This window comes from Rhinolophus ferrumequinum, chromosome 16, assembly GCF_004115265.2.
Source record: "Rhinolophus ferrumequinum isolate MPI-CBG mRhiFer1 chromosome 16, mRhiFer1_v1.p, whole genome shotgun sequence".
Taxonomy (NCBI): domain Eukaryota; kingdom Metazoa; phylum Chordata; class Mammalia; order Chiroptera; family Rhinolophidae; genus Rhinolophus; species Rhinolophus ferrumequinum.
This window is the reverse complement of record NC_046299.1, coordinates 64,046,174-64,064,421: the sequence shown is the minus strand read 5'-3', so window position 1 is coordinate 64,064,421 and position 18,248 is coordinate 64,046,174. Positions and strand designations below refer to the sequence as shown.

At 39.6% G+C, this 18,248-nt stretch overlaps 1 protein-coding gene across 2 annotated transcripts in view; it reads left to right on the top strand.

Moving 5' to 3' along the window:
• The window catches only part of ERCC6 (ERCC excision repair 6, chromatin remodeling factor), a 77,458-nt gene extending 62,868 nt beyond the window's left edge, over positions 1-14,590 (top strand). For both annotated transcript variants that reach the window (XM_033130526.1, XM_033130525.1), the window contains exons 13-21: positions 1,052-1,267; positions 1,727-1,837; positions 2,191-2,310; positions 3,055-3,149; positions 6,508-6,653; positions 6,740-7,441; positions 8,918-9,122; positions 9,768-9,843; positions 11,139-14,590. In XM_033130526.1, the coding sequence (XP_032986417.1) occupies positions 1,052-1,267; positions 1,727-1,837; positions 2,191-2,310; positions 3,055-3,149; positions 6,508-6,653; positions 6,740-7,441; positions 8,918-9,122; positions 9,768-9,843; positions 11,139-11,558 (2,091 nt within the window). In that variant the 3' untranslated portion in view covers positions 11,559-14,590. The remainder of the gene's footprint in view (positions 1-1,051; positions 1,268-1,726; positions 1,838-2,190; positions 2,311-3,054; positions 3,150-6,507; positions 6,654-6,739; positions 7,442-8,917; positions 9,123-9,767; positions 9,844-11,138) is intronic.
• Positions 14,591-18,248: the final 3,658 nt, after the last annotated feature.

The window sequence follows — 18,248 nt, the reverse complement described above, 5'->3', positions numbered from 1 at the left end:
TATATTTTATTTAACTGGATATATCCTAAATATTTTAATATGTAATCAAAGTTATTGAGATATTTTACTTTCTTTTTTTCGTAGTAAGTCTTCAAAATTGGACACAGTTGACCCTTGAACAACTCCAGGATTAGGGGAGCCACGCCCCTCCCCACCCCCCACATAGTCAAAAATCTGCTTTTAACTTTTGACTTCTCAAAAGCTTAACTATAGTCATCTTTTGGTATTGGTTCCACGACTCCCCACAGATGCCAAAATCCAAAGATGCTCAAGTCCCTCTTATAAAATGACGTCGAACATTGCATGCAGTCAGCCCTCCACATCCACTGGTTCCCAGCCTGAGATCAAAAATACTGTTTTCAGTCAGCGGTTGGTTGAATCCACGGATGCTAAACCCATGGATATGAAGGGCTGACTGTACATGTGTTTATTGAAAACAATTCAGGTGTAAGAAGGTCCTCGCAGTTCAAACCTGTGTTGTTCGCGGATCAGCTGTGCTTGCCATTTGTGCCCCATGTCAGTTGGGCTTGGCCACACTTCCTGAGCTCTTAGCCGCATGTGTTACTGGGTTGGACAGCACAGGGCTGGGGGAGGAAAATGAGTCACAGACGGCTCTTTGGGGAGTTTTGACAATGTTCCTGATTTATTCAGATCTTTTATTGTCTGTCTGTTTAACTGTTGTTTACTGGTTAAAACTATCATACGCTTTGATTCCTGGCTTAATTTATGATTTATATTTTTCTGCTTGAGCTTTTATGCTGGTGAACTTGATTTGGTCACACTTTGAAAGCTGGGAGAGATGCAGTCCTGCTGGGCAGGGATGGTGGGCTCTCACCCCGTCTGTGTCCTGCTCAGTGAACTCCCCTTCAGATCTCTCCCATTTGTGTATTTTCCATGCAGATACATTTTCTGAGATTACATTGTATTAATGTAAAAGTAAGTGGAACTTCTTCATCTGTGTTACAGACCGAACAGCCTCCTTCTCTTCCTTCCCGGGGAATGTGATTTTACATGGGATAATCTGAGTGCACATAATTCTTTTATACCATAGATTTTCTCTGGACTTATAGCCCTAAGAAAAATCTGCAACCACCCTGATCTCTTTTCTGGGGGCCCCAAGAATCTCAAAGGAATTCCAGAGGATGAGCTAGAAGAAGACCAGTTTGGATACTGGAAACGTTCTGGGAAGATGATAGTTGTTGAGTCCTTGTTGAAGATATGGCACAAGCAGGGTCAGCGAGTGTTGCTGTTTTCTCAGTCAAGGCAGGTGAGCATCAGTCTCAACAAGTTGGTTCTTTATGACTTACAGTCATTAATTCAAAATATGGGCTATCGTCTAAAATGAGGATCCAAAAGCAGATCTTCCCACTGATACTGAGGTAGCAGCCTGCAGGTCTCTTTGGGAGCTTGGATCCTTGTCTCGAGTTCGTGCCCAGAAGTTGGCTTTTAAAAAAGGCTTACTTTCCATGGAATTCTGAGCTGTGGTGAGTTTGGGCCTGAACTCAAATCAATGCCCAGCTATTTACAAAACATGTAAGAATTAACAATAGGGAAAAATAAAAAATACTCTTGTAGCAGTTATATTTATCTGCTTTAAAGCAGTTATATTTATCTGCTTTTCATTTACGCCTGGTGGGAAGTTGTGACTGTTTACACAAATGTAGAAGCACTCACTGGGGTGTGTATTTGATTTTTAAACTCTTATCCCCCATCCTTTCCCAAACAGATGTTGGACATACTTGAAGTATTCCTTAGAGCCCGAAAGTATTCCTATCTCAAAATGGATGGTACGACCACAATAGCTTCAAGACAACCACTGATTACGAGATACAATGAGGTAACGGGGACGTAAGAGGAGAGTCTGATGGGGTACTGCATGCAGTGGGCGGGAAGGAGCGTGTCCACACACAGTGCTTTCTTCTGGACTGGTCTGTGCGGTTCGGGATCATTGGTTGTGTGTGTGTGTTTGTGTGTGTGTGTTTTTCTTGAAACCCAAACTTTTAAATATTACTGATACTGATAATAAAACTAGGAGCTGTGAGATGGGATCTTGACTAACGAAGGTCTCTCAGACATAACCCGTTCCTTACATTGGGAACATTTTCCATGTGTGAAATAGGGAAGGGCAGTGGTGAAGAACTCTGCTGAGTCTTAAAGGTGCATATTAAGTGTTGTATGTTTTACCTCTAGGACACATCCATATTTGTGTTTCTTCTGACCACTCGGGTGGGTGGCTTAGGAGTCAACCTGACGGGGGCAAACAGAGTCATCATCTATGACCCCGACTGGAACCCGAGCACCGACACACAGGTCTGTTTCTTTTTAAAAAGGAGTATATTGGTGACATACAGTTAACCCTTCACCAACATGGGTTTGAACTGTGCGGGTCCACTTATATGTGGATTTTTTTCAATAAATACAGTAAATGTATTTTGTCTTCTTTATGATTTTCTTGGTAACTTTTTTTTCCTCTAGCTTACATTATTGTAAGAATACAGTATCTAATACATATAACATACAAAGTATGTGTTTATCCACTATTTATGTTAAGCTTCCCATCAATGGTGGCCTATTAGTACAGTTTTGGGGGAGTCAGAGGTTATACTTGTGCATAGAGTGTGACTGTGCAGGGCTTGGCGCGTTGCTCAGGGTCAGCTGTAGTTTACGGGCTGGCACTTGGGAGTGGCCTTAGTGCTCGTGCTGGCTTCACCATGCACTTCCCATCTTGGCAGTCGACTCATCTTCAGCGTGAGGAAGACACCCTCCAGCATCACAGACAGGAAGAGCCCAGCAGTCTGTCCATAGCATCCATTGCTAGTTGTGGGCTGAAAAGAATATGTGACCTTAACAAACACACATGCTTTTTAGGTGGAGATATTGGTACCTCTTTGTCACCTGCCTGTGTATCTTCCTTAATAGGCCTCAGGTGGGTTTAGCCTCATTAGCCAAACTTCTGACTTGGGAGTGGAAGGAAGCAACCAGCTCCCTATGTTTCTTTTATTCATTGCTTGTCATTAGGAAGGGCCCTTGTTGAGATGTGTCTCTCTGTCTTAGGCCCGGGAGCGAGCGTGGAGGATAGGCCAGAAGAAGCAGGTGACGGTGTACAGGCTTCTGACTGCGGGCACCATTGAAGAAAAGATTTACCACCGGTCAGTACACGTGTCTGCCCGCTCCTTGACTGACGACTGCTTTCCTGGCTGCAGTGTGTGCAGGATATAGAAAGACACCACCAGGAATTTTAAAAAGTCTTTCCATCTTGGAGCAATTGTTTCCATAACTTGAGGGATAATGTGCTTTTTTAAATTTTTGATTTGTTTTTGTATTTTTTCATATTAAAATAAGCCTAGATGGCTTATTGTAAGTTTTTATTTTATTTATTTATTTATTTATTTATATATTTTTAAATAAATTTATTGGGGTGACTGGTGGGTAAAATTATATAGGTTTCAAGTGTACATTTCTATAATACATCATCTGTATATTGCATTCTGTGTTCACCACCCAGAGTCAGTTCTTCCATCACCATATATTTGACCCCCTTTACGCTCTTACCAACCCCCCTCCCCCCTTACCCTCTGGTAACCACTAAATGTTGTCTGTGTCTAAGAGTTTGTTTATTTGTCTTGTTCGTTTGTTGCTTTCAGTTTTATATCCCACATATCAGTGAAATCATATGGTTCTCTGCTTTTTCTGTCTGACTTATTTTGCTTAGCATTATAATCTCAAGATCCATCCATGTTGTCGCAAATGGCAGTATTTCATCTCTTCTTATGGCCAAGTAATATTCCATTGTATGTGTACCACATCTTCTTTATCTAATCGTCTATTGCAGGACACTGATTGTTTCCATGTCTTGGCCACTGTGAATAATGCTGCAGTGAACATCGGAGCACATACATCTTTACAGATAAACGTTTTCAGATTTTTGGGTCAGATACCCAGAAGAGGGATTGCTGGGTCATATGGTAATTCTGTTCTTAATTTTTGAGGAACCTCCATACTGTTTTCCATAGTGGCTGTACCAATTTACATTCCCCCCAGCAGTGTACAAAGGTTCCTTTTTCTCACAATTAGCCTCCACAAAGGGCTAATATCCAAAATATATAAAGAACTCATACAAGTCAAAAACAAAAAAACAAACAATACAATTAAAAAATGGGCAGAGGACCTGAACAGACACTTCTCCCAAGAAGACATACAGTCAACAGATATATGAAAAAATGCTCAACTTCACTAGCTATTAAGGAAATGGAAATCAAAACCACAATGAGATATCACCTCACACCTGTTAGAATGGCTGTTATCAACAAGACAAGTAATAACACGTGTTGGAGAGGTTGTGGAGGAAAAGGAACCTCATACACTGCTGGTGGGAATGTAAACTGGTACAGCCACTATGAAAACAGTTTGGAGTTTCCTCCAAAAGTTAAGAATAGAATTACCATATGACCCAGCAATCCCTCCCCTGGGTATCTACCCCCAAAATCTGAAAATATTTATCTGTAAAGGTATATGTACCACTGTGTTCATTGTAAGTTTTTTAAAAATGTTTTTGACCCTGATCATTTTTCTACCTTATTAAACTTCAAGGACTGCTTATGTGTAGACTTCGTAGTATTAGAGAGAAATGTTCCTACCTACTATCTTCTTTCAGAAAAATTTTAAGAAGTGACAAAATTGAAACGCTAACATATTGGTATTCAAGCACAGCACACAATTGTGGTTACTCTGGGTGTTTTATTGGCTTTGGCTCAGATGCATCACGGAGAAAGGTTGACCCGGACACCAGTTGTTTTCCTCCGTCTTTCTCTCTATAATGACTAGGGGATTTAAGCAAAGGTAACTTCAACAGTAGAATGGAGATATTGCCAACTTTGCCACCTCCCCTGCTGAAGACTTTACTGTTGAGCTGCATCCCAGCTCCTAAAGGGAGGCCTCTGCTTTCCACCATGCACTGGGCCACGCGTGGGATGGTTCATGTTCTTCAAGGGCCTTGTTGTGAGAGGGCTGGAGACAGGTCCTTAGAGGGAGAGCTTCCTCTTAGAGATACGCGCCTTAGCCTGAAAAATAAGTAATTAGGAAGGGGCAGGACTACTTTATGGAGATACCCAGGCAAGTGATGAAGGTGTAGTGCTTCAGCATAGAGTATGGATCAGCCGGTGGAAGCTGGTGAGGTGACTCCAAGGGAGAACTTTGCAAAGCCCAGGTAAGATTTCCTCATCACAGGAGGGTCCTGCTAGGGCAGGGCAGACGACCCTTGTCCAGGCGTTAGGAGGCTGACTCCTTCCAGCTCAGAGAGGCTGAATCACATGAATGTAAGTGAAAAGGTATTTCTTGAAATGTGATTAATCTTGGAAGTTGCAAAACCCCACTGGGTATAAATACTAATACAAGGCATGATCAAACAGTATGGTGAGTGTTTAAATTAAAAAAAAATGTATTATAGTAAAAGAAACATTGCCATTAATGCCCCTCAAAATACTCCCCCTTGCTTTGAACACACTTATCCCATCGTTCTTGCCACTTTCTGAAGCAGTTCTAGAAGTCCTCTTTCATGAGTGTCTTTAGTTGTACTCTCATGGCTGCCTCGATGTCCTGAATCAATTCAAAACGTTTACCTTTCATGGTCATTTTGACTGGGGAAGAGCGAGAAGTTGTATGGTACCAGATTTGGTGAATAAGTTGGATGAGGACACATCGTAATGTTTTTATTTGACAGAAATTGCCATACCAGAAGCCATGTGTGACATGGAGCCTTTCCGTTGTGATCACAAAATACGGTGAATGCTGCTGCCAAGTGCCATTCAAAGGACAGGCAAGGATCTTCAATATGGGAAGTGGCTCATCGAACCTTAGTAACAGTGTGTGACAAGTTTCAACTTGTTCAGTGCAGTCAGCTGTGTGTGAACTACAGTTGAGAGGTGGTGTGTTTTGAAGTGTGCCGTAAATCATCATCGTGAATATGCTCCGTGTCACACATTGCTTCTGGCATACGGCAATTTCTGTGAAATAAAAATATTACGGTGTGTCCTGATCCATCTTATTCACCAGATCTGGTACCATATGACTTCTGGCTCTTCCCCAAACTCAAAATGATTCCGGACATTGAGGCAGCCATGACAGCACAACTAAAGACATTCACAAAAGAGGACTTCTAGAACTGCTTCAGAAAGTGGCAAGAAGGATGGGATACGTGTCTTTGAAGTGAGGGGGCGTATTTTGACAGGAATTAATGGCACTGTGTCTTTTACTGTAATAATTTTTTTTTAATTTAAACATTCACCGTGTTGTTTTATCACACCTCATAATGTATTATTTCTAACTTAAATTCTGTAAAACATGGGATGTTTTATGTACTTCCTGCATTGCAGTTTTCTAAGAAGTGTTGGGGATTCTTTAGACATCCGTAGAGCTCTGGTTATCATCTCTCTTTTACATTGTTGTATAATTAGAATTTTGAGGTAGAGCTAAATATTATTTCATACCAGTTTAATTTTTATTTTTTAGACAAATCTTCAAGCAGTTTTTGACAAATAGAGTGCTAAAAGATCCAAAGCAAAGGCGATTTTTCAAGTCCAACGATCTTTACGAGCTGTTTACTCTGACTAGTCCTGATGCATCCCAGAGCACTGAAACAAGTGCTATTTTTGCAGGTATTAACATAAAATAATTTAACTTAAAGGAGTAAATTATGTAAGAATTATGCAATGTAACATTAGTGTGTTTTTCCCCTTTGTAGGAACTGGTTCAGATGTTCAGACACCCAAACGCCATTTAAAAAGGAAACTTCACCCAGCCTTTGGAACAGACCATAATGTTCCAGTATGCAAAATGTTCCCTGATTCTAATGCATATGCAAATGATGCCACATCATTTGAAGAGAAATCTACAGCTATAGGAACTGACGTAAATGTAGTAACTTCTAATCAAGGTGACTCTTTGAGAGATGCCCCTCTAATACCCAGTTCTCCAATTAGCAGTGTTAGACTTGGCGAAGAGACGCATGTTGTGTCTAGACAAGAGGACTCACCGGTGCTGAGTGGGAATGGGGAGTGCTCAGATTCTCCAAGAATCAGCAAAATGTACAGGACATCTGGTGAGGAAAGCGTTGATGAAAAAAAAGGTTTTTCTGATCAAAGCGAAAGCTGCCAAGTTCAAACAGAACCCCTTTGGGAAAATGAACAAATTGAAAATAACTTTTATAAGCACAAATCAAAAACAAAACACAGTGTGGTGGAAGAAGAGACCCAGGAGAAACATCTGAGGCCAAAGCAAAAGCCTAAGAACTCCAAGCGTCGACGAGACGCCAAGTTTGAAGGAACTCGAGTCCCACACCTGGTGAAGAAAAGGCAGTACCAGAAGCAAGAAAATGAAAACGAGAGTGAGAACAAGGAACAGAACAATGATGATTATGTTTTGGAAAAGCTTTTCAAAAAATCAGGTAACCTTTTTGCTGACTTTGCCACAGGTGTGCTAGGAGCAGACTTTACTGACAGTGCAGGGTGGGCTCTCAACTGGAAGGATTCTTCTAAAATTCCATTTTGAAATGTGTAATTGACATTTTTGAAAATTATATTCACCCCTCTTTTTTGAAGACCTAGAAGAATTTGAAACTTTGGAGAACAATAGTACTTATCACCATATGCAGGAGAGGTGCGATGCTTTAAATGGGTCCTGCCTGAATGTTAGTAGAAAGTTTCTATACGTAGTGTACTGATCTGGTTTTCCAACCACAGGAGAACAAGTAACATCATGGGGACAGAGGCAGGGGTATGGCCAGGGGTGGGTACTCTGGAAGCAGGAAAGCTGATAGCTAATTTCAAGGCAGAAAAATTAGGAAAGCAGACTCAACGATTGCAGGGGACCCTGGAGGACAGGCGGTCCTGTATGGTTAGTCATCCCTGGGAGAGTCATGTTGCTCAGTCGTTGGCAGTCATTGTGTCCACAGTGTGATGGCCTCGAATTCCAAAAGATTGCTGCTTATAGGTCTCTGTTCAAGGCAGATTTATGTATGCATTCCAGAAAGAAACCATCCGGGCTTGATGCTTTCTTGTGAAATAGTTTATTGTTAACTTTCTCTATTTTTTCCTGCACTTACTGGTCTGTTTTCCTATTTTGGAAATTATCTGTGTTGTCTAGTTTTCAAATTTATTGGCATAGAAGCATAGGAAATACTTCTTGTAGTAATTTTTTTTTAATTTGCTTCTGTTTCAAGGTAATTTCCCCCTTGTCATTTCTAATTTTATATATTTCCCCCATTTTCTTCATCAAGTTAAGCTAGTGGTTTGTTTTGTGACTTTTGTTTTTAACAAACCAGGATTTTGATTTACTAATTAGATCCGTGATTATTCTCTACCTCATTAATTTTTGCTTTTATCTTCATTACTTTTTTCCTTGTGCTTTTATTTTGTATTTTGGTGAATTTTTTTTTTTGGCTTTATTTTTATAAAACTTTTTGACTTGGAAATTTAGTTCATTTTTATTGATACAAGTATTTAAGGCTAAGAATTTTCCACTGATAACTGCATTAAATTCTTCTGATATATAGTGTTTTCATGGTCAGTTTTTAGAAATTCTATAATTCTAGTTTAGATTTTTCCCTTCAATAAAGAATTTATTGAAGGCTTTTGAAGTATCCAGATAGTAGGGAAAAGGTTATGTTGAAGTTGTGATCAAAGCATTATGCTTCCGTTATTATAAAACGGGTGGTAATAGTCTCTACCTCATCGGGTGGCGATGAAGGTAAATAGCAACAACGTATGTAAGTTCCTGGGTCATGGTGGTCCGTCGTCGGTAAGTAGCAGCTAAAAATAGTCATTATTTTGTCCACCCACAACATGCTGGACTGTACAGAAGAAAAGATATGATTGTGTTCGATCTGAAATAAATAACATGCTTATTGTTGCCTTGTTGCTAGTTGGCGTGCACAGTGTCATGAAGCACGACACCATCATGGATGGAGCCAGTCCCGATTATGTGCTCGTGGAGGCGGAGGCCAGCCGCGTGGCCCAGGAAGCCCTGAAAGCGCTCAGACTGTCTCGCCAGCAGTGCCTGGGAGCAGTGTCTGGGGTGCCCACGTGGACCGGCCGCAGGGGGCTTTCTGGTGCGCCTGCAGGAATGAAGTAAGAGATGCCCCACTCCCCTGTGAACTGGGCTGTGCTCCAGGCTTGGCCTAAAGTCCGGGTGGGCGTGGCCACCTTCTGTTTTTCTGCAGCAGTAGAAGGTATTAGGGAGGGATTGGGTCAGCCTACTTGCCTGACTTGGGAAACATTTTTAATCTTACTTCTTACTCACTTTCACCCCCTGCTTTCTAAAGCTGATTTTTCGAAGAAGAAGTGATCTGTTTTGTTTAAAAAGATGTTAAAAATAGTAAGAGATACAGCATCACGATTAAACTTTAATAAGATGATTAGCCAGTTTTCAATAATCAGTAATTACTGAAGGAATGCTGTTGTCTAGTAGCAGTCAGTAATTATTGAATGCTAACAGTGTACTCTTTCAGGAGGGTTTTCCCACCTGGGATTTGAGGGTAGTTTCCACATCATGTTGAACAAGGATATGGAATGGTTCTTACGCCAGATGCAGCAGTTACTTCCCCGGAGAGTAAAATATAGGAATCGAAGGGGATAGAACAGAAGTATCATGGCTACGAAAGAAGAACCATGCAACAGAAAAGTTTTCCAGGAAGAGTTTAGTTGTTGAAAAGGCTTTTCATCTCTTAATCACAAAACAAACACTTAACTACTGTGATTCTTTCTCTTATTTAGGAGTAGATTTGGTCAGAAAAGGAATTCCAGCTTCTCTGGACAGCAGCCTTCGACATCGCCAAAGGAGAAATGCCAGGTAATGTGATGGCCTGTCCGCTTCTCCTGGGTGAGGCTCATTGGATGGAATCACCATAAAAACTTAACCCGATTCCGATGTGAGGAAAGTCGCCAGCGTGATGACACCTGTTATGTTGTGTGCTCTGGTTTCCTATGTGCTTTCCTTTGAATCTAAAGGGCAGCTAACTACATGAAAGGAAGTCTTTTACTCAAGCAAGTTCTGTACCGTGTTTCCCCGAAAATAAGACCTAGCCAGACAATCAGCTCTAATGTGTCTTTTGGAGCAAAAATTAATATAAGACCCGGTCTTATTTTACTATAATATGAGACCGGGTTCTATATAACATAATATAAGACCGGGCCTAATATAATATAATATAATATAAGACCAGGTCTTATACTAATTTTTGCTCCAAAAGACGCATTAGAGCTGATTGTCCACTTAGGTCTTATTTTTGGGGAACAGGGTAGCAGACTCTCCGTTTTACCCTCAGAAAGTTAGCACAGGGATAGGTGACACGTAAGTTGCTGCCCACACAGCCTGCCCTTTCCGGTGGTGAAGTGCCAGCTCCAAAGACCACTACCCTCTGGAATACAGGTCTGGAAAGTCGTCTTGACTATTTACAGTTCACTGGCTCCTGGAGCATTTTACCATCTCAGTCTGTCCTGTCACTGGCCGTGACTGCCAGGCCAGGCTCCTTCTGTATCCCTTGTTTGGTCTTTTCTGGGTTAGGATTATGTTACTGATAAAATGTGAAAACTCCCAGGTGCAGACTCCAATTTCAGATTACACATATTCCTGAACACATTCAGGAATACAGAACCTTTGTTGTTTTAAGGAAACACACATGAGGTATGACATGGGAAAGAGTAAAAAGATTGAAAGGTGAAGAAGAAAAAGAAGTGCAGCTGTGACTTCATTCCTTATTCCACAGTGCCTGCCTAGGTCACGGTAAATTTAGGAGGAAGAGCAAGAAAAGGCCCCCGAGCTCGTGCCTCCTAGAGACCATTTCCTAGATGCTGTCTCTGGAAGCCTGGTCCCCACGCATCTGCTCTCCTCCATTCATGTCACTCAGAAGGTGACCAAGTGAATAGTGGAGTTTTGGGTTTTTTAAGGACATATTCTTTAGTGGCGGCTGGATTTAGACGCTTGATTGTCCTCCTGCCCTCTCTTAGACCCATCTCATTCTTTCCCCATCAACTTCACCGCCCTGGCCACATGTGTTGTTTTCTGGGCTTCAGAGCCTCTGAGGAACCGAGTGGGACTGCAAACTAGAATCTAAGCATATCAATGCAGTGGTCTTCTTTCTTCAGGATGGCACCATGAAAAAAGATGGAAAAGAGAATGTTGTGGAGCATTTTAGTGGAGGAGTGGAAGATCCAGAGTCGACATCCGGGGCTCTCCCCTCATCCTCACTGTTGGCTAAAATGAGAGCTCGAAACCACCTGATTTTGCCAGAGCGATTGGAAAATGAAAGTGTGCAGGGTCAGGCCTCTGTCCCCCTGTCCGCCACCACGGAGCACGACGCCCTTCTGGTAGAGATGAGAAACTTCATTGCTTTTCAGGCCCAGGTGGACGGCCAGGCCAGCACGCAGGAGATCCTGCAGGAGTTTGAGTGCAGGTTGTCAGCTTCACAGTCTTGTGTCTTTCGAGAGCTACTGAGAAGTCTGTGCACTTTTCACAGAACTTCTGGTGGTGAGGGGATTTGGAAGCTCAAGCCGGAGTACTGCTGATCAGCACTTCTAAACTGTTAATTGACTTTTTAACGGACATTTCTGATTATTAACCTGTGCTTAATAATCATGTTTGTCCACAGGTTGGCTACATTTGCTACTTACTTTGAATGATAATCTACCTCATAATTAAAACTTTAAGGAAGAAGAAATTCTTTGAAACTTAAAAGTTTTAGAAAGACTTGGGTTAATTTTGTTTTGATACTGTGAATTATGTTGTAAAATCGGGGGCCTAACAGTTAATCCTTGGAACACATTTGTTCCTTTTCCCAAAAGATGTTGTCGGAACACATTGCTGCTCATGTAGCAGTTTGTAGACCAGAAATCTCAAGAATTATTTTTATTGGTGCTAAAAACGTCTTACATTCAGTCAGACTTGTTCAATAAATTAGTTCATCAGTATCTGAAAACAGCATTATTTTTGCTAGATAGCTTCTTTAAATGTTTAAATTTATCATTTGCCACCCCAAAACGCTCAGATTTGTTATCTTTTAAATCATATTATTAATTGCTTTTAAATAATCTTTTAAGGTACTGTTACAGTGGGAGGTATTTATGTTAGGAAAGTGTGAAATAGCTTGGTAATAAATGATAAGATGTGTTTGCCGCAAGTTGTAATGTACTCAGTTTACACTGGCTTTACTTTAAGCAAAATCGTTTTCCCCCCTACAGTGACTTGGTTTTAGGAAAATGAAATGTGTTATCTTAAAGAACAAAAAAAACAAGCAGAACCAAAATTACAGATAAAACAACACATACACACGATCATCCAGATCTACGATCATTCCCACCCCGTGACCACTATTCCAGCACACTCTCTGCTTCTATGCTGGGAGGTAACTTTGACCATTTATTATTTTATTCTTGGTTTGCTTTCCTAAAGATGCTGATTGCTTCATATTAGGCAGCACCATTCTCCTTCTGTATTATCTTCTGTCCTGTTGTTTCCATCTCTCTTTTTCGTTTGCATTCACTATGACTCCTGTTTAAGAAGTTTGGTGTTCAGTTGCATCTGTTCTGTTTCTGTTATTTATGTATTTATAGTTTGGTGATGGTAGTGTTTTGATTATCAATTTTTCTGAGCCCTGTTTTTCCTGTTTCCTTCTCACTTAAGATCTCAGCTCTGAAGTCTTGTTTTCTTACATTTATTGTATTCCTTACATTTTTTCTAGAGCTGTCACAGTGCATGCAGTTTGTTTCTTGGATTTGTTTTCTCTGGCTTGCTCTTTGTCCTGTCTTTGATTTTTCCATGTCATTCCTGCCTTCTTCCCATGCCATTTCTTACCTCTTGCTCCTGCTGAAAGTGGGCAGCTGCCTCCAGATCTGTATGCTCTTCCCCAGGACCCAGAGAGAAGGGGTCTGGGCTGGGGGTCGAGGAGAGCCTCTGCTGGACAGCACGCAGCTCTGGTTGGACGACTTGGGCTTTACCTTTCCATCCTGAGATTGTGTTCAATAGCTTGGGCCAAGGATCCTTCCCCTTTGGCACGAGAAGTCAGAGTTGGAGTCGTGATTACCACCAGGGTTTTCTCCTGCTTTTTTTTTCAGATTCTGGCTTTTTCTTTTTTTTTCCTTTTTTCTGTTTTTAGAGTGACTTATTACATATTAGAAGAGGAAGATAACTATTATTTTCCTCATTTTGCCATCATTATCTAGAAGTCATAGAAGGGATTTTTAAACAGCTCAGTAAATTCTAAACTTGAGTACTTAGGCTCAGAACGGAGTCAAACTCATGACTATTTTGTTTCTGGGAAGTCCATTTTTCATTTTTATTTTTGTAATCATTAGCCTTAAGAGATTGTGTCCCCCTTGTTCAGATTGAAGTACTGATACAGGTCACAACTGTCAAGGGTTTGGACATCATCTTATATTGTCTGAAGTCTAAACTGTACAGAGCTAGAGAAGTTATAACCTTCTCGTCAAGTAGCAAATGCCATTAAAAGTTATGATGCAGTAAAAACAAGGTGGTCCTCACTCCAGTTCTTGCCTCAGCCTGCCACTGGCAAGCTGTGACCATGTGTAGGTCACTGCCCTGCGTGTGTCTCGGTGTGGCTGTCTGTAAACATTGTCATCATTCGTCCGGGTGAGGGGTTGAGTGCGTGGGGGTTGGGGGGGCGACTGAGAGAAAGATGCTCTAAGTGTAATGGTTTGAACAATATAGAGTACCTTATCCATTTAGATAAAATCTAATTTTAGTCTAATTAAAGCTTTGTAGTGTCAGTAGATTTAATGAGTTTAACATATTTATCAAGCTACAAATAAAGGATCTTAAAATGTGAATTTTTTGTAATTCAGTTAATACATAAATAGACTAACATTTAAAAATTTTTAGTCACTGTTCTGCCTCCCCCCATTTTTGCTCCTGTTACAGAAGTAAGTACTAGATTTGGTGAGTATTCGTCTCAGCTATTTTCCATGCATTCACACAGATGTGTGGCAGAGACTGCTGCTGTAATGTTCATTTTCTCCTCCTTTTGCAGACAGGATTCCCACATTTTATATGAACACGTGGCTGCTCAGCTAAGGACTTCTTCTCAGCCTCCCTCATCGTTCACTGTGGCCACATGACCAGGCAGTGGACATGCATAGTTCCAGGTTAGGCCCTTAGCTAAGGAGTCGGTGTGCTCTCTTCCTGTCATTCCCCTTTCTTGCTGGCTGAGAGGCCAGTGGGAGCTGGGACAGAGACATGGGATAGACAGAAGCTGTGCTGAGGATGGAGAAATTGGCCTGCCAACCTTGAACTGCTTTCCTTTCAGCTTCTAAGAGCAAAATAAATTCCTGACTTGTTTAAACCACTGTCTTTTGGAGTCTTTTAAAGCAGCTAGCTTTGTTTTATATGCATGATTTACATAAGTGGGATTGCATCATTGTTTTACAACTAACTTTTCACTTAATGTTATATGCATGATATCTTTTCATTCCTGCAGTTGTAACTCTACCTTCATAATTGCTGGATTAAAAATTATGTGGATTTTTAATTTTAATGGCTGTAATGAAACTTTCCTTCAATTCACACTCCATAAAAGGACCCATTCTCCACAGCCTTGCCAACAGTAGGTAGTATCTTGGGAGTTTTTTTTTTTTTTTTTTTTAAACCAATCAGTGGTTGAAAGTATCTTGTTGTAACTTAAATTTCCCTGATGACTTTTAAAAGCCAAACACTTTATGTTTTTGGTCATTTGTAGATCCTCTGTTGTGTGTTGCCTGTTCATGTCATATTAGCTTAGTTTTACTACTGGTTATTTATATTTCAGGGTTCCTCCCCCCCAAACAAAAATGAAAAGGCAAATTTCCCAACTATTATTCAATAACCCATTCTTTTTTCCACTTCTTTGAAGTGCCAAGTTGATCATATGCTCAGTGGCCTCTTTCTGAACAATGGATCTAGATGTCTGATCTACCAACTACAGATGTCACTGTCATTTGACTTTGTACTGTGTTTTGCTGTTTGTAGGCAAGTTCCCCTTCTTTTCCTTCTTCATTGTCTTATTCTTGTACATTTTCTGTTGCAGGTGAATCTTAGCTTATCAGCTTATTAAGTTCCACTAAAATTGTGTTGCTCTTTTGATTGACATTGCAGTAGTTTACCCGTTAATTCGAGGATAATGGACTTCTTTATAATTGATGTGACTTTTCCTATCGTAGTGTTACGATAGGCCTCTGTTAAAATAGTTTATATTCTTGCGTAAAATTTTAATAACGTCATTCATAAAGGTCTTACACATTTCACATTAGGCTTATTCCTAGGTATTTTATAGGTTTTTAGTTTTGGTTGGGAATCTTTAATTTTACATAAAAATCTGAGGAATTAGAATATCCATGTATTTACTTTGTTTATGATGGCATTTGTTATACAGAAGTTTTAAATTTAAATATAGTAAAATTCAGCCTATCCATGTTTTGTTTACTTATTTAAGAGCTCCTTTAATAACCTGAAGTCATGATTACATTCTCATAAATTCTCTTGTAAATTCCATATGGATAGTTGATTTTCCTAGTGCCTTTTAAAAAAATAGCTCATCCTTTTCCTCCTGATTTGTAAAGCCACCTCTATCATTATATCCAATTTCCATGTAATTATAGCAATGTTCCTGGGCTCTGTTCTGTTAAATACGTCCACTTACCTAACTTTGCCAGTAACCCACTGTTTTAATCAATGTGGCTTTATAATTGGCTGTCATATGAGATAGAATGATTCCCCTCATCTTTCAAAAGTACACTAGTTCTTGCATCTTTGTTCCATATAAATTTTGGGATCACCTTGTCATATTTGGATTTTGTTGTTTTCAAAATTGTAATGACTGTACAGATTGCTTGGGAAACATTGTGATACTGAGTTTATCATCTATGAATAGGGCATATCACTCCACTTATAATACATATTTATTACAAAGACATAATTCCATTATGTCTTTCACTTACATTTTATAAGGTTCTACACAACAACCCCCCCTCCAAAAAAAAAATTAGTTTCCAGAAATAGTCTTAAGGGCACATTGCAAATGAAGAGACATTTAGTCATGAAAATATACTAAATCTTGGTAGGAACAGTTAGAGTCTGGGACTTTTCAGCCAAATCCATTCCTCTCCTCACTCCTCTCCGTCTCAGTGTGATGACTGATGCTGTAATCCAGGTGGGTTTAGCCAAGAAAATGGGGTTCCCTCCCTCAGTCCCCAGTCAAAGGATACAGCACCTCACTGGCAGGGGCATGCCACCAGCATTTGTCATCCTCTCCAGCTTCAAGGTCCAGGAGCTAAATTCATGGAGTTAAAAAGTATAATGACAAAAATTCACTGGACGGGCTCAGCAGTGGATTTGAAACAGCAGGAGAAAGATTCAGCCAACTTGCAGACAGATTGATAAAGAGATTATGCTATCCAAAGAAGAGAGGAAAAAAATACTGAAGAAAAATGTACAAAACCTCAGAGAAATGTGATACACCATTAAGTGCACCAATGTATGCATAATGGGAGTACCAGAAAGAGAGGAGCAAAAAGTAGAAGAAAAAATATTCAAACAATGGCTGAAAACTTCCCAAATTTATTGAAAAACATCCATGAAGCTTAATGAACTCCAAGCAGGATAAATGCAAAGGGGCACAGACACATCATAGTAAAAATGCTGAAATCAAAAACAAAAAGTCTTGAAAGTAGAAAGTGAAAAATTGTGTATCATTTCCAAGGGAACCTCGACAAGATTAATAGTTCTCAGAAGAAATGATGGAGGCCGGAAGGTAAGGATAACACTGAAAGTCTCAAAGAAAACAAACTGTCAACCAAGAATCCTGTATCAAAGGTGTCATTCAAAAATGAAGATTTCACCTTTCTGAGAAATAAGACTTTCTGACATAAAAATAAAATTTGTTGCTAGCAGATCTAATGACATACTAAAGGAAATTCTTCAGGCTGAAAGTGAGTGACTTCAGATAGTAAAGCAAACCCACATAAAGAGCTTTAGTAAAAGATTTTGTAGTAAAAATGTCATTATAGACAACACTATAAATGCATGTTTTTCTCCTCTAAACTGATTCAAACAGCAGTTGTATAAAATCATACATATATATTGTATTGCAGGGCCTGTATACATACAGAAATGTAACGTGTAACATTTGCCAATAACAGCTCCAAGGAGATGGGTGGGAGCAAAGCTCTAATGAGCTAATGAAATGACAAATGATAAAGTAATATAACAGTGTAATGTTGGATTTGTAACACTAACATGTATCACTATAATACCTCAAAAACCAGGGAAAAGGCAATAGAGCTATATAAGAGTATTTCTATACATTATTGGGGGTAAACTAGTATAAATCTATAATAGATTCTGGTAAGAGCTATATGGTAAACCCTAGAGCAACAACCAAGAAAACAACAAAAAATAGTGGATAAAATAATGAAAAAACTACATTGGAAAGTATTCCTTCAGTGTGAAAGAAAACTGAAAGAGGACAAGAAGAACAAAAAAGTCATGAGACAGAACAAAAAATAAAGGGGCAGATATAAACCCAACTATATCGATAATAAATGTGAATGAATCAAACTCCAAAAGTCAGATTGGATTAAAAAAAGATCCAACTCTTCTGTTGTTTACAGATGCACACACTAGATTCAACAACACAAAAAAGAATGGAGAAAGATTTGCAAACAGCAACCACAGGAGAGGTGAAGTGTAATACTAATATCAGACAAAATAGACTTCAAAATGTTAGTAGAGATAAAGAGGGACATTTTATAATGGTGTGCACCTACATAACATGAAAAACAGCACCAAAACAAATGGAGTGAAAACTGGCAGAAATGAAGGGAGAAATAAATAATAGTAGTTGTAGACTTCAATACCAGATCTTCAATAATGAATAGAACAACTAGGTAGAAGATCAACAATGAAATAGAAGATGTGACCAACATGATAAGCCATTGAACCTAACAAATCTATAGAACATCCCACTCAACAATTACAGAATACATTCTTTCCAAGTACACATGGAACATTCTTCAGGATAGATTGTATGCTAAGCCATAAAACAAACCTCAGTAAACGTAACAGGATAGAAACATGGCCTAAAACAATAAAACTCTTAGAAGAAAACATAGGACAAAAGTTTTATGACACTGAATTTGGCAATGATTTCTTGGATCTGACAGCAAAGGCACAAGAGACAAGAAAAAGACATTGTACATGAAAAAATTTAA